The sequence below is a fragment of the Camellia sinensis genome, chromosome 4 (genome assembly GCF_055761805.1).
Source record: "Camellia sinensis isolate YWXY chromosome 4, ASM5576180v1, whole genome shotgun sequence".
NCBI classification, from domain to species: domain Eukaryota; kingdom Viridiplantae; phylum Streptophyta; class Magnoliopsida; order Ericales; family Theaceae; genus Camellia; species Camellia sinensis.
Window position 1 is genome coordinate 70,353,240 of NC_138964.1, and position 20,858 is coordinate 70,374,097.

At 48.3% G+C, this 20,858-nt stretch overlaps 1 protein-coding gene across 1 annotated transcript in view; it reads right to left on the minus strand.

Annotated features, from left to right (window-relative positions):
• The window catches only part of LOC145823830 (uncharacterized), a 31,854-nt gene extending 15,623 nt beyond the window's left edge, over positions 1 to 16,231 (minus strand). The window contains exons 1-4 of the mRNA XM_082923356.1: positions 16,074 to 16,231; positions 15,387 to 15,980; positions 15,207 to 15,305; positions 14,754 to 14,998 (exon numbers count right to left, since the gene is read on the minus strand). Of these exons, the coding sequence (XP_082779482.1) occupies positions 14,754 to 14,998; positions 15,207 to 15,305; positions 15,387 to 15,791 (749 nt within the window). The 5' untranslated portion in view covers positions 15,792 to 15,980; positions 16,074 to 16,231. The remainder of the gene's footprint in view (positions 1 to 14,753; positions 14,999 to 15,206; positions 15,306 to 15,386; positions 15,981 to 16,073) is intronic.
• Positions 16,232 to 20,858: the final 4,627 nt, after the last annotated feature.

Genomic DNA, 20,858 nt, shown 5'->3' on the forward strand with positions numbered 1-20,858 from the left:
GGCTGGCCAGAAAATCTGATTGACCTTTTTGACCCCTAGCCGGCCGGCTAGGGGGTGTGGCCGGCCGACCACCTGCAGCAAAAGTACCAGGCCGGCCGGGCTCCTTGCACTGTTCCCTTTACAGCTGTGAGGCTTTATCCCCCGGAAAAGATCTTTATCTGGGGGATATTTTGTGGGGGAAAGTTACTCTCCTTTTCCCCCACCTTTACACCCCCTTTTTGGCCTATATAGCAAGCAAGATATATCCTTTGTTGGGGTTAGAAAACTTCACCTTCAAGCCTCCATACACAACTCCATCTCCATACCTCTCATTTCTTGAAAAATCTCTAAGTCCTTAAGCATCATTTCTTCTACACCACCAAGCTCTACCACCACCACCTCATTTCCAGCAACAAGGAAGGTTTCTCAAAGGCCAAAGAAGCTGCAAATTGGTCCAAGAAGCAACAAAAGTTTGAGTCTTCAAGGGTAAGTGATACTTCTCCTCTTTTGACCCTTTTTCTTGATCCATTTGTAAGCCTCACTTGCTTTTTGTTTCAAGTTCCGGCCCTAACTGAAAAGGGCCCTCTTTTGAGATCATCTTCACTTTTCATTAAGGGCCCAAACCTGTTTGAGCCCTCCATGACACACTTGCTTCATTGATCCTCTTATATGTCATAATCTTGCATGCTATTTTCGACCCATGAGTAATCTGTTTTTGAGCATGTTGTAAACTGATATTAGGCTTATTTTGAGCCCCTCTTCAACATTGAAGAAGGGCTCAACACCATTTGGTACTTCCATGTTATACCTACCTTTATACTCCTCTTTTCTTCCCCATTCTTGCATGCAATGGCAGCCAATCATACTTTTGTTTTTGGCCATTTTACAGTTCGGAAAAGGTGCTTATTTTGGTCCATTCTTCATGTTTCATTTAGGTCCTTTCATGGTTTGGGGCCTCCATAGGTCACTTCATGTTATATCCCTCTTTTATTCCCCATTCTTGCATGCAATGGCAGCCTATCATACTTTTGTTTTTGGCCATTTTACAGTTCTGGAAAAGTTCTTATTTTGGTCCATTCTACATGTTTTATTAAGGGTATTTGGCTGTTTGGTGATTATTTTGTATACTTCATGTTATAGCACCTTTTGAGCCCCAATCTTGTGCTCATTTTTTAGCATATTTGTATACTGATTTTGAGGCTTCCATAAACTTTAAATATTCATATTTTTGGTCCCTCTTCAGTGTTGTAGAAGGAAAATTTTCAGTTTGGGTTTTTCTTATATCACTTGCTTCATTACCCCTCTTTTGGCCCCTATTCTTGCATGCTATTTTTGCCATACCTATGCTTGCTGTTTGGCCTTGTTTATAACTGTGAAAGTGCCTTTTTTGGGACTTCCTAGCTTCTGTATTTGCATTGCATGTCCATGTTGTGCATGTTTGGCATAGCTATAGGCCATTCCGGGTGCCTAAATTCGCGTTTCGGGACAATTCCTTGCATTTCATGTCATTTCGCCTCATTTCGGGACTGTTTTCCCCCATATTTTATTGCTTAAATCCCATTACCATGTTTTCATATCACTTCCCATGCCATAGTTCGCATTCTGTCATTGCCTCGGTTTGCGTGCCCGTGTGCACGCATTTCGAGGCACCTCTTTTTTTTTTTTTTTTATCCGCCGGCATCCTATGTGAGTGTGGTTGAGGCTCACTCATGTTGGTATAAGCCCATATCATGTTTCCATGTCATTTCATCGCATTCCGTCATTGCCTCGGTTTGCGTGCCCGTGTGCACGCATTTCGAGGCACCTCTTTTTTATCTACCGGCATCCTATGTGAGTGTGGCTGAGGCTCACTCATGTTGGTATAAGCCCATATCATGTTTTCATGTCATTACATCGCATTCTGCCATTGCCTCGGTTTGCGTGCCCGTGTGCACGCATTTCGAGGCACCTCTTTTTTATCCGCCGGCATCCTATGTGAGTGTGGCTGAGGCTCACTCATGTTGGTATAAGTCCATATCACATTTTCATAGCATTTTGCCATTGCCTCGGTTTGCGTGCCCGCGTGCACGCATTTCGAGGCACCTCATTTTCATTGCATTGCGTATGCCATTGCCTCGGTTTGCATGCCCGTGTGCACGCATTTCAAGGCGTCTCATTTTCATTACATTCATGCATTTTCTCGATTCGCGTGCCCGCGTGCACGCATTTCGAGACATCTCATTTTCATTGCATTCATGCATTTTCTCGGTTCGCGTGTCCGCGTGCACGCATTTCGAGACATCTCATTTTCATAGCATTGTGTATGTTAGGATTGTATATTAGTTGCATTTCATACATATCATGCATATTGCATCGTGTCCGGAATAGGAGTTAGCCCGGGCACGGGAAACGAGGTACATTTCGTACTCCGAGTGACGGAATGTGTCTCAATTCCCCAGTCACCGACACTCCGGATTATCCATGATGGAGTTAGGTTTTAGCTGTAGTTTCATGTGCATTCATCCTATATTGAGTTGTGCATTTCGACTCCTCGGCCATCATGCAAATACATTGCTATGCCCCTTTCCTGCTCTCTGTTGCAGCAAAACGAAGAATCAGCAACTTTTCGGGGCTTGGCATGCATTTCAAGAACAGGTGTAAACAGAGGCTAATTGGGGCATTCCGGTGGATTGGGGCTAATTGGGGCTGTGCGCATCACATAGTAACCTAGGCTAATGAACCGGAATAAGAACTCACAATGTTTTTCAAAAATTGATATCATGGTTAGTAGAGGCCGGTCTATGACCGGGCGAGCGGGGGTGCTCACGAAGTGACCTTCCCCAATCGAACCCAAGTTCCCGAGCCGAGGCAACTTTGGTGATGACGGACACGTGGCCTTCTGGCACCGAGTCAGGGTTTCCTAAATTTCCCAAAATAAAATATTTAGGTGGTGACTCTGTATCTGGCAAAGCAGTCCATGTTTGGCACTTCTTTCAAAAATCTGTTTTCTCAAAACGATTTGCCAGATTTGGACTCTTTGGTTCAGACTTAGAACCGTGACTGACAAAGTCGAGTCCGAGCTGTAGCGAGGCCCCCCGCGGGCTTGTTACAGTTTCTGGCGACTCTGCTGGGGATTTAGAGAACTTGACTCGAACTCGTGATATCTGTTTTTGACTACACTTGTGAGTTTCTTTGCATTGCATTTGCATTGGTGCGCCTAGGACACCGTGTTTGCCATCTGCTATTCCTGAACGGTTTGCCGGAGGCTTGTCTTGTCAAGGCATGACCATAAGGCTGACCGGTTGTGGGCTCTGCCAGTATGGGAACACAAACCCCGGTTTTACCGGGGCACCCTCTTTGACCATTCGACCTAGTGCATATTCGGATCCATAGTGACCATTCCAAATTAGGACAGGTTGCTTACCCGTTTATAGGTTGTTTGAAACCGCTGCGTGCGTAATGAAACCCTAGCTCCTGACACAATAGGACAGGGAAACCCTACCCCAACATAGGGGTGTTTTGGCTCTCACTTATCTGTTATGTGCTTTAGAGTGCGTCTCTACAGGAATGCATATATCAGTATATGAGTTTGGGCACCAAGCCTGCGGGCTTCAGTTCAGTATTGTCAGTATCAGGCCTGCGGGCATCAGATTAGTATATGAGTTTGAGTATCAAGCCTGCGGGCATCAGTTCGGTATTGTCAGTATCAGGCCTGCGGGCATCAGTTCAGTATTATAGATATCAGGCCTGCGGGCATCAACCAGTATTTGAGAACGAGTTATCTGCGGATATCAGATTCTGTTTTAGGGAAACAGTGATACAGGGATAATAATCAGTGTTTGAGGACAGTATGTTATTCAGCTTATTGACTGTGTGTTGATTATGCCTGACTGTGTGTCTTGCATTTTATTTTAAGCTGTTATGCTGCCCGTTTATCTGTTTATTTATTTCCTTTTCGCTTTATTTATCTTTTGCTAGGTCAGTTCTAGCACAATTGCTTCCAACCCAGCAGGCATTCCCCAAGCACTTTGGACACGAGGTCGTCGACTCCATCGATCTGAGGATCTAATCGACGGACAGCCAGTGTTCCATTCCCTACCCCCTGTTACCAGAAGGAAGCCGAAAAGGCGCAGTGTGTCAGAACGGAGGTTGTCAGAACAGTGGGTTACTTCATCAGAGGACTATAGGACTGAGGTCTCAATTACTGCTGTAGGAATAGACATACCAGTTAGACAGATGGATCAACAGAATACATCAGGGATGGAGGCTCTAATGCGCCAGATGCAGGAGAGCATGAGACAGATGCATGATGATGCCGCTCGTCAGACGGAGTTCTCCAAACAGCAGGCCGCGATCATGGCCCAACAGGCCGAATTAATCACCAGACTGCAACAGCAGAACGCGGCATCTGCTTCACATCAAATTCCTCCTCCGGCAGGGGCTCCGTTACCTGAGCAGGCACCTACTGTTCAGAACGCCCCACCAAACGCCCAGAATACCCTGCCGCATGTCCAAAATTTACAAGAGGACACGAATCTTCCAACGGGGCCACCTCCGCCCCCGCTTCCACCACAACTGTCCAAAGTCCATACATCCAATCACCCGGACTCTCCATTCGAGGTCGAGGTTGATCACACAGCTCTGAAATTGAGCAAACTGGAGAAGCTCTTCAAGAAATCCCAAGGGGTCAAGGCTATGCCGGATATCGAAGATGGATATACCGAGGAGGCCGTAACACTCCCCGATAGGTTCAAAATGCCACAAATCAACCGTTTTGATGGGTCCGGCGACCCCATGGTTCATATCCGACTGTTTGCAGACGTCTTGCGGCCAATGGGCCTAACACGACCACAGAAGCTCTCATTATTCGGCCGAACCCTGTCGGGTGTGGCCTCCCATTGGTATGCAAAGTTACAAGACGAAGTGAAGAGGAACTGGGATGAAATGGCTGAGGCCTTTGTCGCACAATATTCATACAACACTCAGATCGAGATCACAACTCGTGATCTGGAAACGACAAGGCAAGAGCCCAAAGAAACTTTCTCGGACTTTGTGATCCGATGGAGGGCAAAGGCGTCAATGATGACTTTAAGGCCCACGGACAAAGATCAAATCCAGATGATTGTGCGCAATCTCCACCCAAAACTGATGTAGAGAATGATTGTAGTCCCCTTCCCTACTTTCGCAGATTTACATGAGATGGGGGTGCAAATCGAAGACGCAATGAAACAAGGTCTGTTTGACCATGACAGAGAACAACCGAGGAGGACGTTTAACCGTAACAACAATGCGGGCCCGAGTGGCGCTGCAAATAGGAGAGCCTCGGAAGTTAGTATGGTCACCACCACTCCCCCTCCCCCTCCAAGGCCCATGACTGCCACACCCTTCTCCGGCGCGTCCGGAAGCAACACACAAGCCAACAGATTCCAACCACGAGGCCAAAGAACCTTTACCCCACTATATATGCCCCTGACCAAAGTTCTGGGAATATTGATCAGAAAAAATCATTTAAAACCCCTGGAACCAAAGCCATTACCGAATCCACTCCCCCCCTCTTACGACCCGTCAAAATACTGTGCGTATCACCAACAACACGGTCATGATACCGACCGTTGTTACAGATTGCGTCATGAGATCCAAGATCTTATTGACAAACAGGTGATCGCACCTCCTGATAAACCCAATGTCACAACCAACCCTCTCCCACCACATAACGAAGCTCCTCCTCCCAAAAGAATTAATTTTATCCAGACTGGGGTCGTATCTTACGATCCTAGCATCTATATTACGCCCACCCACCTACCCAAGCCGGAGGTGCTCCTCCCCGACTGCACTGACTTCTTGTGCATGGTGGACATCTCCAAAACCCAACCAGAACCGATGGTGGTGACCGTCGAAGACAGGGCAGGGCAGATTTTGGGAGAGAATGAGATTGTTGAATCTGGGACTGGGCAGAATTTTGCTGGGAGAGTCTATGATCTAAGCAAGTACATCCTATCAACGAGCCGAATTGGGCTAAGCGTAGAATTGCCAGAGACAGGAGAGCTATGCATGATCCGGGGGGATGGGTCTGGGCTATGGGCAGATGATCTGACAGCCGTAGAGGAGGATTTTGCCAACTTGCAATTCCTCGACGACCAGGAACTGGAGGATGCATCAATTAACTGGTACGATTATGAGGGATCAGAGGAGGCCACTGGATGGCTCGAAGATCAACCGGATGCAGTGGGGGAAGCCCAACCAGAACAGAGCCCGGCGGGGGCAGAAGTACCATTTGTGGCCGGAATGGCCGAAAGTCAAGTTGTGTCGCCGGAGAGCGCCGGTGTTAAGAATTCCGCTCGGGACATGGGCATTATAGATATGGGAACTATTGAACAAACAGCTGTACTGACGCAGCTGGAACAAGAAAAGTTTGAGGAGGCTGAGAGAATTAGAAAAGCTAAAGGCCCTGAGGGGACCGAAAGTGCTGTGTGCACGAAAATGGAGAATGCTGCGAGCACATGGACAGAGAATACTGCGAGTGCAACTAAACTGGAGCCAGACAGGTGTCTGTTGGCTGCCAGCGGAATGTGGTGGGAAGATGACGACTTGTGTCTTGCCCACACCGATGAAGACTGGGGAAGTGGCCAGCCGGATGATACTTGGTACCTCGATGAGGTTGACCATATGACAAGAAGTGGGCGGTACTTCAAGCCCCCACACCTGGACCAACCCGAGGCATCCAGGAAGGATAGAGAAGCAGAGAAACAAAAGGAGAAGCAGATTGAAGATGAGGCTGTGCTGAAACAGTTAAAGAAAATACAAGCAGACATCTCCATCTGGGGACTGCTAATGGCATCACGAGTACACAGAGAAGCTGTCCTATCTGCTATGGACAAGTCCAAACTCTCCATAGACACCACGCCTGAACAGCTGGTTGGGCTGGTTTTTCCGGGAGGAGGTTCCCCGGCATTAACCTTTTCGGACAAGGAGCTACCGCCTGAGGGCACAAGTCATAACAAACCTCTCTATATTTCTGTGGAATGTAGAGATAAGTGGATACCGGTGGTACTTGTTGATATCGGGTCTGCGATTAATGTCTGCCCAACCAGAACGGCATATGCGATCGGGTTAAAACCCGCGGACTTCGTCCCAACTACCCAAGTGATCAGAGCATATGACAATACCAGCAGAGAAGTGATGGGGACTGTTAAAATTCAAACCAAGGTTGGTCCAGGACAACACAGTATCGAATTTCATATCTTGGACGTTCCCGCAACCTTTAACCTACTTTTGGGGCGACCGTGGTTGCACCAGGTCAAAGCAGTCTCTTCCACCCTACATCAGATGCTAAAGTACCCCCACGGGAAAGGGGTAGTGATCGTTTTTGGGAATTCATCAATCCATCCGCCGCCGGAAGTGTCCACACCTATCTTGGAGATCGAGCACGGCACGGAGGATGTGTTTCTATCGGGGTTCACTTTGGCCGAGGCTCAAGTGGTGCAAAATGTCATGGCTGTGAACGAGGGCATGTATGTTAGTGCACAATTTATATACCTCATGAACAAGCTAAAACATATCCCCGGGATGGGATTAGGGAGAAGCGGCCGGAAGGGCGTCTCAGTGTTGGCCGAAGTGCCACACAACCCTCACGCCTTTGGACTGGGTTATCTGCCCACCAAGGAGGATTGGGTGAGGAAAGGAAAAGAAATGGCCGGAAGGGCCAGAGCAAAGAAGGCCGGGAAGCCATTTGAGTTAATGCACAGGCCCATCTGGGGTACCCTAAACGGACGCTTCGTCCGGGAGGGGGAAGATTTTCCATTCTGCGGCTTCCCGGAGCCATGGCAAAACGCGGAGGGGAAGCGCGTGCCTGGTTTTGAAATCTTCTTCGACATACAATTATCTGGGGATGACGTTGCCGAAGCGCAGACAGACCCACCAACTGAGGCTGAGCAATGTGAAGCAGTGGATCCTGAGAGCACAGAGCTTGAAATGGGGGTAGCACTGGCGAGTCTACTATCAGATCCTCCGATCGGCCAAGAGTGCTTGGGGGATAACTCTTCGGTTTCTGTGATTGGAGATGAAATAGCTGCGGGCTTTCCAGCGCCGATCTTGGATGCATCTATCGCACCTTCTCTCATCTGGCAATATGAAGAAGGCTTTTTATCTAGCAGTTCCGGGTCAGGTAGTGAGCCGGAATCTGATTCCACCGAATCTTGTGCGTCGGAATCAGATTCCAGCTCGACTGAGTCTGAGTCCGGTATTCTTGGGGGTGATAACCCGGATGCCACAGTCCTGTCTAGGTCGTCTTTTTCATTTTCTTTTGAGTCTGTTGTAACAGAGGAATCTGACGGCTTGGAAATATTTAATGAGAATGATGTGGATGTGGTTTCCGAGTATTTTTCTGTGCCTTTGATTTATTGCTTAAATCAGGATTTTCCAAATTTTGATGAAAACAGCGAGGAAGAAATTCCTCCAGTTTTGCAACGACTAATTGATCAAGAGCAGGAAAGATTTGTTAAACCTTTAATGGATGAAATCACTACTGTGAATGTTGGTACTGAGAAGGACCCGCGGCTGGTTCAGATCGGGTCCACGTTGTCTTCGGAGGAGCGCGAGCGCTTAGTCGCTTTATTAAAAGATTTCAAAGATGTTTTCGCGTGGTCCTACGAAGACATGCCTGGAATTGATCCTGAGATTGTACAGCACCGGATCCCTCTTGATCCCAAGGCCCGCCCTGTCAAACAGAAACTCAGAAGGATTCGCCCGGATTGGGCTCTCAAAATTAAGGAAGAGGTCACCAAGCAAATTGACGCAGGGTTCTTGCTGGTATCTGAATACCCAACTTGGTTGGCCAGCATTGTTCTGGTGCCAAAGAAGGACGGCAGAATTCGGGTCTGTGTAGACTTCAGAGATTTGAACAGGGCCAGTCCGAAGGACGACTTTCCCTTGCCACACATTGATGAATTGGTGGATTTCACGGCAGGACACGCCTTGCTTTCATTTATGGATGGTTTCTCAGGCTATAATCAGATAGTGATGGCACCCGAAGACCGGGAGAAGACTGCGTTCACTACCCCGTTGGGGACATATTGTTATAGAGTGATGCCATTCGGGTTGAAAAATGATGGAGCTACGTATCAACGGGCAGCAACTACAATATTGCATGATATGATCCATAAAGAGGTCGTGGTGTATGTGGACGACATGATTGTCAAGTCCAAAGATAGAGAGGGCCACTACACTGCCTTACAAAAATTCTTTCAAAGGATCAAAGAGTTTCGGCTGCGACTGAATCCCCAGAAATGCACGTTTGGTGTTACAGCAGGGAAGATGCTAGGGTTTCTGATTACACAAAGGGGCATCGAGGTCGACCCTTCCAAAATCAAGGCCATCTTAGAAATGCCACCACCAAGGACTGAAAAGGAGGTGCGAGGCTTTCTGGGTAAAGTGCAATTCATAAGACGGTTTATTTCTAAATTAACCTTGACTTGTGAACCACTTTTTGGTCTCCTGAAGAAAGGAAATTCCAATGGGACGGCCGATGTCAAGCAGCTTTTGAGCAGATCAAAGAGTATCTACAGAACCCACCCGTGCTGTCACCACCAGAGCCGGGGAGACCGTTGGTATTGTACCTTTCGGTAACTGAGACTACCATGGGCTGCATGCTCGCGCAGGAGTCAGAAGACAAAGTGGAAAGGGCCATATACTATCTGAGCAAAAAGATGCTGGATTACGAGACCCGCTATACATCGCTGGAGAAGGCTTGTTTGGCCTTGGTATGGGCAACCAGGAAGCTGCGGCACTACCTGTTAGCTCACTCTGTAATGTTGGTTTCCCGTTTAGATCCCATCAAATATCTTTTCGAGAAACCAGCGCTTACGGGTAGGCTAGCTCGTTGGCTGCTGTTGCTTTCCGAATTTGATTTGAAATATGTAACGCGCAAGTCAGTAAAAGGGAGAGCGGTAGCGGAGTTCCTTGCCGACCACCCGGTTGAGGGGGATGAAGCGGTTGAGTATCTATTCCCAGATGAAGCCATTCTGCACGTCGAAGATGAAACTTGGACGATGTACTTTGACGGAGCGTCAAACCAGTATGGGTATGGGATAGGGGTGTTGCTGATAGCGCCTGACGATTCCCGTATCCCTTTAGCATTCAAGCTCCGGTTCAAAGTTTCCAACAATGAGGCAGAGTATGAGGCATGTATTGCTGGCCTGGAAGCAGCCCTGGAACTAGGGGTAAGACGATTGGACGTCATTGGGGACTCGAACCTTGTTGTGTCTCAAGCAAAAGGAGATTGGAAAGTCAAGGAGGAAAGGATGATAATTTACCATCAAACCTTGGATTTGTCAATTCCTCGGTTTGAGAAGCTGAATTTCACCCACCTCGTAAGAGAGAACAACAGGTTTGCAGATTCATTAGCAACTCTATCTTCTATGATAGACATCCCGTCCGGAGTCCGGATGCATCCAGTCATTATTGATCAGAAGTTCGTGCCGGCATACGAGTCGATTTCCGCCATAGATGAGGTTCAAGACGGCAACCCCTGGTATTACGACATCTGGAACTTCTTGGAAAAGGAGACATATCCACCAGAGGCAAATGCCAAGGATAAGAGGGCTGTCAGGAGAATGGCTGCTCAGTTCATTATCTGCGGGGGAAAGCTGTACAAAAGGGGTCATCTGGGAATGCATAAGCTCTGTGTAGAAGCTGAAGAGTCAAAACGCCTGATGGAAGCCATCCATGGGGGGGAGTGCGGTGCACACATGAATGGAGTAATGCCGGCCAGAAAGATCCTCAGACAGGGCTACTACTGGTCAACCATGGAGGAGGATTGTATTAGCTTTGTTCGGCGATGCCACAAATGTCAAATTCATGCAAACCGCATGAAGATCCCGCCGTCAAAACTGTACAACATGACTTCACCATGGCCTTTTTCAGTCTGGGGAATTGATGTGATCGGAGCTGTTACCCCGAAGGGGTCAAACGGGCATGAGTTTATCCTAGTAGCGATAGATTATTTCACAAAGTGGGTCGAGGCCCAATCATACGCGGTGTTGAAGGCGTCGCACGTCGCAAAGTTCATCAGAAACAACATCATCTGCCGCTACGGGGTGCCAAACGAAATAATTTCAGATAATGGTTCCCACTTCAAGAAAGAAGTAATAGACTTGTTGGAGAAATACAATGTGGCTTTCCATAAGTCATCTACATACAGGCCGCAGACCAACGGAGCAGTTGAAGCCGCCAACAAGAATATCAAGCATATACTGCAGAAGATGGTGGGAACCTATCGGGACTGGCCAGACAAGCTGCCATTTGCTCTGTGGGGCTACAGGACTTCAATCAGAACTTCTACTGGAGCAACTCCATATTCATTGGTCTATGGAATGGAGGCTGTTCTACCCATTGAGATTGAGGTTCCGTCGTTACGAGTATTGGCTGAATGCCAGATAGCCGAAGCAGATTGGCAGCAAAGCAGATTCGAAGAACTCATGCTCTTTGATGAAAGAAGACTGAAAGCACTGTACCACATCCAAGGCTATCAACGCAGAATTTCCCGGGCTTTCAATAAGAAGGTTAAGTCCAGGAATCTGAAAGAAGGAGATCTGGTGCTCAAAGACAACCGAGCTCCCATCCACGACCCAAGGGGCAAGTTCAAACCCAATTGGACTGGTCCTTACATCATCAAAGCTATCTGGTCAGGTGGAGCTGTGGTTCTGATGGATCTAGATGGCTTGGAGTTCTCACAACCGATCAATATGGACAAGTTGAAGAAATACTATCCTTGAGAGGCTCGCTAGGCCGAAAACCCGAAAGGGCGACCTAGGGAAAATTCAGAGCACAAAAAATTAGAAAATATAAAAACTGAGCTCGCAAGGTTGAAAACCCGCAAAGGGCGGCCTTGGCAAAAGTTAGAGCGCAAAAGGAGAGTGAAAATACTCGAGTGAACCTTAGCCTGAACTACGTAAGGCTTGATTCCCATCTTTGGGATACGTAGGCAACTTTACCTTGAAGTTCAGCCATAAACTTTTCCCCGATCAACTCTGTCCATTTTGATCATCTCAGTCATCTTTATCCATCAGCATTTATCGTGATCTCAGGTACAGTGCTGTTCAAACTAGGGGCAACTTTCCGTTGCCGCGACGGTACAAAATTACTCAGACTAGGGGCAACTTTCCGTTGCTATGAAGTGCCGCATTGTTCTTCAAACTAGGGGGAACTTTCCAGTTGCAGGGATCTGGGGTTGTGCATCTCAGTGACAGATTTTCGGCGTGTCCAGTTCTGATCCACATCGAAAATAGTTTTGAAAAGTTTTAATAAAAGTTGACTTTGTTCAAATTAATCTTTTTACGACTAAGACGATTTTTGGACCAAAAACGGAAAATTCTCAGTACCACAACTTTCAATTTCATTGATTTCAAAATAGACTTCTCCTGCTCTTGCATACAATCGAGGTTGCTTTTTTAGTACATTCATAAAGAAAACTTGAAAATGCTAAATAAGCAATAAATTTGGGGCATAGTTGAATCAAGTATCTCTGCGTCCCCTCCCAGAGCTGGACGAAGCATCTGATGCCAAGCTAGGCCCAACCTGTGCCTCTTCATTGAGCCAATCCAATTACTCATCGGACAAAGTGCAACTGAAAGTTGAAGCAGGGGCCAGGAGCTCTCTAGTCCTCCATGCCGTGGCATATCGGGCAAGCTGTACACCCCGGATCGGGAAAGCAGCTGGGTACTCAATCCCCTCCGGTGGACAGGTCTGATCATGACCAAACTGACGCAGGAACCGGAACGGAAAATAGAATACGCAGTGGGTTAGACCAATCAATTGGATCCCAATCAGCCGGGACATACTATAGCTCATTGCCGGGAGGTTGAGCCAAGGGCAACGCCAAGCAATGCCGTCTGCGGACAAATTGCACATCCAATCGAACCACCACCTTTCGTCAAGAGCATTGACTAGGCGCTGCCGAAAGAAGTAGCCTCGAGCTGAATAGGCCGGGCAAGAGTCCACAACCCGCAACTTGTCCATTAACCATACCTAGGGGAGGGATGGAAAATGAGAGAATAAAAAATAGAGAGATGTACGATGAGAGAAAAGTAAGACAAGGGTTTTGTGAGAAAAACCGAGCCTGAGGGTCGAGTGATGTGAGCAAATATATATGTAAGGTCGGGTGGGAAATATTACCTGCAGCAGCAGTGGACTCCCGGCAAACCTAGTCGCCTCCCGGCGATAGACAGAATCTAAGCCCATCAGTGTCTCGGCCAAGGTCATGGCAATACAGCTCTTCCCTTCTCTCAAGCCTTGTGCGACTTCAATCAGGCGAATGCTAGCCCCGCCGAAGCCCGAGGAAAGCAGAAAGTGAGACAACAAACATAAGCAGAGAGCGTGTTGCCGAAAACCCTGCCAATAATGGTTACTGCGGTCACCGGCGTCGAAAAAACGATGGATCAAGCCGAGGATGTCCAGTTCCCCACTGCAGATCAGAGATCGAGCGTCATGCGCCGTGAGCCCACACATCCGCCCTAAAGCCTGAGCATGGCCAAAACGGAGCTGGGGCAAGATCACTTCAGAGCATTCAGACTCCATCAAAACCTGAAAATCTTCGAAAGTAGAACATACCTCTTGGCCGCCGAAGCTAAAAACATGCGTCACTGGATTCCAGAACCTTGCCGCGGCATGGAGAAAAAGAAGCTGTAGCGGAGTACGGCTCAACGTGAATAGTGCATTCAAGCCGAAACCCCGGAAGTTCAGCTTTTCCGAGCCATCCAAAGAAGAGATCTAAGATATGAGATTTTCTGCGAGAAACGCCTCCATCTTTGTCTAAAACTAAGATGAAATGAATGTTCCCAAAGTTGAGGCTTTTATAGAAGGAAAAACACTATTCACGGGGACACGTGTCAAAAATCTGGTGGTTGCAGGACTGAGTGGCCGGCCGGCCACCTTTTCTGGCTGGCCAGCCATTTACTTTTTCAGAAATGGCCGGCCAGCTGTCTCTCTCTACAAAAAAATGGCCGGCCAGCTCCCAGGGATGGCCGGCAATGCTGCAGTGTATCCCCTTGGCCCTGATTTACCCTTCGAGGGAAAGTTTCAAGCATTTCCATGCAACGGGAGAGTCAAAGGCCTTCATCTCCCTCCGTTTCGGATACGTTCCGATGCCCAGATCGTCAGAAGTACACTTTGTTGTTATTGAGTTTTGTTTATCGAGTTGTTGTTTTGCTTATCGAGTGTTTGTCGAGCGGACGTGTTTTGTGTTTTTGAGTCATTGCTCTCTGTTTAAGCAATTTTTGTTAAAGTCTTGTTTATTTGCGTTGTTGCATTTTGCTTATCGAGTTGTAAACTTGCTAAAGATTCTGTTATATCTTAGTAAGTTGAGTTGCTTAGTTTGTTGCGTCGGTTCACTACCTGACTTGGTGATTACACAATGCGCATTTCCATTCAATTTCATTTTTGTGCGAAATAAATGATGCGATACGATGCTAAAAGTTTAAAATACAAACATCTTTTCAAAAGCTATTTCATTTCATCATGCTTTACAACAAACAAAGGTACAAGTTTTACAAAAAATAAAACTGCCTAACAATGTGCAAAGTGCTACAAACTACTAGCAAAAAGAAAAATAAAGCAGGAAATAGCAACATCAGAGTCCTCGGGAACGGGAACAGGAAGCACTCCTCATCCTCTTCTGCGGGACAATCTCCGCACCATCATCATCATCTAAGTCGGAGCTGTCATCCTCAGGATCCCCCTCAGCCTCGCCTCTATTCCCCGAGGCAAAACCGGAGCCCCCCTCCTCGGCAGATGTCTCTGACTGACGATCGGTAGCCTCCTCCTCCTCCTCCTCCTCAACATCCTCCTCCTCCTCATCAGGCTCCACCTCCACAACGTGAGCCCTGCGTCTGCGGACAGGCCCTCCTCGAGCTCCCCGAAAAGGCCTAGATGGCCCGGCTCCTCGGGAAGGCCCAGATGGCCCCGCCCCCTGAAAAGGCCCAGATGGCCCAGCTCCCCAAGGAGGCCCAGGTGGCCTGGCCTGCGGCTGACCGGACCATGAAGGCATCTGAAAACAAAGAGTTCAATTCAAATGCATCAGTCCAAATATATACATCAGATGCAGATACAAGCAAAGGCTACGTGAAGTAGGTGCATGTAAATACAGAATACAAGTGGGGTGTGTGTCAGATGTGCTCTACACAAATAGTCTATCGATGCAGTAGAAATCAGCATGTCATCAGAAGTATGATAAATGCCAGAAAACTGAAGGGTACCTGAATGCCCGCGACAGACAACTGTGCCTCCCTACGCAGGACCATGCCCTCGAGTGTGGCCACCAGTCCAACCACCTCCTCCACGTACCCTCGCGATGGCTGCAAAAATGAGCTCATAATCATCAGTGAACAGAAGAGTGTCTAAACATCTGAATGATGAATGAAAAAAGTGGAGCATACCGGCGGTGAGTCCGGATCAATGGCGTATCGATCACTGGGCATCGGAGGCTCTAGCGGGATCGGAGTCGGAGAGATAGCCCCATACTGCCACGCCATCAACTCAGTCGGCATATCTGGCCATCCGGGATGAGGATGAGTCGACGGAACCGGAGGAACCGGTCTACTCCCACCTCTAGATGTACCAGCCCTGCTAGTAGAAGGGGCGTCTGCAGCCCGAGCCCGAGCTTGGCCCGAGGATGACATACCGGCAGGCCTCATCATCGGGATATGAGCTCCCGTCAATGGAGGCATCAAATATATGTGACGGTAAGTGGCGTAGTCCCCCTCCTCAACATATAGTAAAGCATCACTGCCCAGCATGGCACCGACTACCTCCGAGTAAGAGAGCCTGTCAGCAGTCCACATACTGGCTGGAGGTACTGCGGGAGGATCCTGAGAAAGATACCCCCATACCTGGCGCAGAAAGCGTTCCCCCAGGAACCATGCCCTGCCAACCGGCCCTTCAAGCAGGACCCTATACTGGGAGATGTCCGACGCTCCGGTATACTGAAGTCGGAGACCATCACCCAGGGACACCCAGGGCTGCCATGTGATCTGCGGATGATAAATGCATAAACCAATCAGAAATCGAGAATATATAGGGCAAATCAAAGATGAAAATGAAAGGAACTGAAAGTTCTGAGGTACCTCTGAATGTCGCACAGTGTCAAAGTACTGTCACAGGTTAAGGAGGGTCTCTCGAGGTCTCGGCCGGTGCGGGCCCTCGAACACCAATGAATATGGGGTCATGAGAATCCCTGCCACCTCCAACTCTGGGGCTAATGATGGGAAGTATACATAGACCCATAGCTGAGAAAAGCAATGCAGAATGTAAGTACGAAATGCTGAGAGCAAAATACAAACTGTAAAAGTGCGCTGTGTGTGCAATGTACAAGTAATGAAAAGCAGAAATGTAAATCAAGGGGACAGAAAAGTACCTCCCAGGCTCTCCAGTAGCCGCCAAGTAAATCACCCCGCCCGCGGGAGGTCGCGCTCATATAGAAGTAAAGAGTAGCCAGGCCGGCGCCACCCCAGTCATATCGATGGACCTGTGATAGGTCAACCAGAGCGCTCAGCAGATATAACCCGACTGTGTTCCCTCTGTCGGCAAACAGGGTAGTCCCGAAGAGGAACATAAGGAAACCATGGGCATACTGCTCTGTCTCCTCAGGAGTCTCAGGCACCATCTCCGCCCGCCGAAAATGGGAAGAGAACCAAGTGTATCGGACTCTCCCAGAAACCCTGTCAACAGGCGGGCGAGCCCCCAACAGATACATCCAGGCGGCCTCCCACTTGCCCATATCCTCATCGTAGGGGATGGACCAACCTCCGATGTCAAGGCCGGTCAATACAGCGAAGTCAAAAGGGGTCATGGTCATGTCCCCGGTAGCAGAGAAATGAAAGGAGTTGGTGGTGTCCCACCATCTCTCTACCAAGGCTGCCATCAGTGTCCTCCTGGCAGGACAACGTGACAACCCGACGCAGAAAGGCCCGAATCCTGCCAAATCTACCAAATCTCGGACAGCCTCCGGGAGCTCGGCGTACCAGTCCCGTGCGATGGTGGAACCATACCCCCGCACACTGCGGGAGCCAACCTGCATTCAGAATGAATACATTTGTCAATAATGAAGTGAACTGGGCTGTGCGCCAATGAAATGAATGGGCTGTGTGCCAATGAGATGAAATGGGCTGTATGCCGATGAAGTGGAATGAGCTACCTGCAAATTCAGTAAAATTGTGGGCTGCGTGTTCACTAATTAATCTGGGCTGCGTGTTCAGAAAATTTGAAGTTTGGGCTGCGTGTTCAACTTTCAGTTAAATTGTGGGCTGCGTGTTCACTATCTATCTGGGCTGCGTGTTCAGAAAATTTGAAGTTTGGGCTGCGTGTTCAACTTTCAGTTAAATTGTGGGCTGCGTGTTCACTATCTATCTGGGCTGCGTGTTCAGAAAATTTGAAGTTTGGGCTGCGTGTTCAACTTTCTACCAGTGTGGGCTGCGTGTTCACTATCTAATCTGGGCTGCGTGTTCAGAAAATTTAAAGTGTGGGCTGTGTGTTCACTTTCGAATTCGGGCTGTGTGTTCGACAAATCAGTGTTTGAGCCGTGTGTTCTAATGTGGGCTGTGTGTTCGCAATTAATTAATGAGCCGAGTGTTCAGAAATTCGAATGTTGAAACTACATGTTCAGGATGCAAGCGAAGAACTATGTCATAAGCTAAACTGCATGTTCAAGCATGGCAAAGGTACGAAATGCACGAAAAATACAGAAAATGAAGTAAATACCTCTCGGGCCTCATGAGAGAGGTGATGCTCCGGCTCTCGGAGAAGCAGATCCACGGGTGCTCGCTCGTCAAAGCTAGTGAAGTGACGGAAGACAGCACGAGGGAGGACATGTGCTGGCGGACGGTACCTCCCGGGAATAAAAGGTCGGGTCCTCGGGGGTAGAGTCATGGGATCGAAATCATCTCCGGCACCTGGAAAACCTCCGCCGTGGGGAGAATTACCCGCCATTTTCAAAGAATCTGCAAAGGGAGCAAAATGAGCCAAAACGAGCCAAAATTGGAAAAAGTCAACAAAAGTCAACTCTCGGGAAATAAAAAGTCAACAAAAGTCAACTCCCGAGAAAATATTCCAAATATTGAGACAAACTTACCTCAAGTGGCGAAAATGCAAAAAGAAGCTCCGAAGCCGGAATTTAATCGCTTCAAAGTGCTTGAAACTGAATGTTTTTGCGGAAACAATTTGCACGGGGCGTTGGAAAACGCGTATGAAACTCAGATCTGGAAAAGAAAGTGGTGTGGGAGGCAAGAAAAGGAAGGGGCCTCGGCTGCCTTTTATAGGCCTCAAGTCTTGGTTGAAGAAGCATGAAGGAAGGGGGTGAAAAAGACCAAAATACCCCCGGATCTGGGCACATGGCCGGCCGGCCCCATTTTCTAGCCGGCCAGCTATCTGCTTTTTGCATAACTGGTCGGCCAGCCATTAGCTTTATGGGAAACCGGTTGGCCACCTCCCCTTGGGAAGATGAACGGCCGGCCATGTCCCCCACATGCCCACCTAGCTCTCTGCAAATTTTGAGGAAGATCGGAGTTCCCGGGACCTGAAAAAGTTCAAGAAAAGTACACTTCCGGTCGCGAAATAGCTCCGCCGGAACTTCGGCTTCAAGTTCTGACATGTGTCTCATCATCACTCATCGAAATCAAAGTGCATCCTTTTTGAATGAGTTGTAACCTTTCAGGGAAGTGGATCGGAGGCCGCGATTGAGTTACCTTCGCTGAAACACGCGTTTCCGTACTCGTTGTTTCATGACAAATGAACACCCTGATTCATGCTCGTGTCACATTATCTTGCATTCTCATGAGCATACTTGCCTTGTCATGTACATTTCTTGATATTGGCATACCTCCATATTGGAGCATGCGTTGTCACGCATGTTCCATTCTTGCATTACGATGCATTCACTCACCGGCACTGCGTGTGTCGAACTTTCGGAATCACATTAAATACATGTTGTTAGCATATTGTGCTCGTTGAGTTTCTCTCTTTTGCAGGCACAATATTGTATGTACGGTTCAATTGAGGCTGGTGCGACCAGACGAATCGCGCAGGTATCGTATCTTCTCCGTGTGAGACGTGGCGGGGATTGAATAATCCTCCGCATTCTTAACTGCATGAAATGTAGTTGTTGCTTTACATTCTTGCTTAAAACTGTTGCATCTATTTGCGAATACTTGCTTCATTACAGCTTGCTGCATTTGCATGATCATTGGGTTACCTTCGGCTTCTTGCATATCATTCGCATTTTGCCCCCTGCCTGTGGCCATGCCTGCGGGCGCATCTCTGTTTATCCTGTCCGTTTGTCTAAGTCTTCGGCCTTGTCAAAAATGGGTCGTCTCTGGGCTTTGACATTCACTCCCGTCACTTATGACTTCCGAGTTCTGTCAAAGAGGGGCAACTGTAGACACCCCATTTTTGACCGACCTTAAGACTCAGACGTCACCAATTGAGCGCTTGGTGATATTGCATAATGTGCTTGTTCAGAAGTTTCAGAGTTGTGGCCGCGAGCCCTACCTCCGGACTTCCGAACCCTCTTTTGTACTTTGCCTCGGTTCCAGGCTCGGTTTTCTTTGTTTCTTTTCTTGAGGGGAGGAAGAGGTCCAATAGACCATATCTCAATGTCCGTAGGCTACATTTGGTGGCCGTAGGCCATTTTTCCCATTTCGGAGTCCGGTATCCGGTTTTCGGAGCCGTTAGGCCGTGTGCCTCGGTTCGGGACCGCTTAACCATCTCCGTTTGTTCTGAATTTTGGCATACATCTCATTTGCTCCCTTTTGAGGGACACTGGGGGCTGAGAAGCCCACTTCGTGGCCGAATGCCACTTTCGGTGCTTAACAGCCCATTTTCGGGACCCCGAACTGCGCGTTTTGGTCCCCGAGCATTCGTTTTGCAACGGTTTTCGTTCATTTTTGGCAGGTACCTCTGTTTTATCACCGGGGAGGTCCCTGAAGGGTGGGAGGCCAGCAATTGTTGCAGCAACCAGTTATACATCCTCCGACGCCCTCCGGCGCCCGTTTTTCGCACTTCCGGGCTAATGTTGAACACCTTGGACCTTTTTTCTTGAACTTTGAACCACATATTTGTGATGTACACACATGAGAGGACCCTAAAAGTTCATGGCCGGCCATTAATTCAACTTGACCCTTTTGACCCCCTCCTTCCGGGCTAATGTTGAACACCTTGGGCCCATTTTCTTGAACTTTGAACCACATATTTGTGATGTACACACATGAGAGGACCCTAAAAGTTCATGGCCGGCCATTAATTCAACTTGACCCTTTTGACCCCCTCCTTCCGGGCTAATGTTGAACCCCTTGGACCCACTTTCTTGGACTTTTAACCACAGGGTTGTGTTGTACACAGATAGGAGGACCCCACCAGTTGGTGGCCGGCCAGAAAATCTGATTGACCTTTTTGACCCCTAGCCGGCCGGCTAGGGGGTGTGGCCGGCCGGCCACCTGCAGCAAAAGTACCAGGCCGGCCGGGCTCCTTGCACTGTTCCCTTTACAGCTGTGAGGCTTTATCCCCCGGAAAAGATCTTTATCTGGGAGATATTTTGTGGGGGAAAGTTACTCTCCTTTTCCCCCACCTTTACACCCCCTTTTTGGCCTATATAGCAAGCAAGATATATCCTTTGTTGGGGTTAGAAAACTTCACCTTCAAGCCTCCATACACAACTCCATCTCCATACCTCTCATTTCTTGAAAAATCTCTAAGTCCTTAAGCATCATTTCTTCTACACCACCAAGCTCTACCACCACCACCTCATTTCCAGAAACAAGGAAGGTTTCTCAAAGGCCAAAGAAGCTGCAAATTGGTCCAAGAAGCAACAAAAGTTTGAGTCTTCAAGGGTAAGTGATACTTCTCCTCTTTTGACCCTT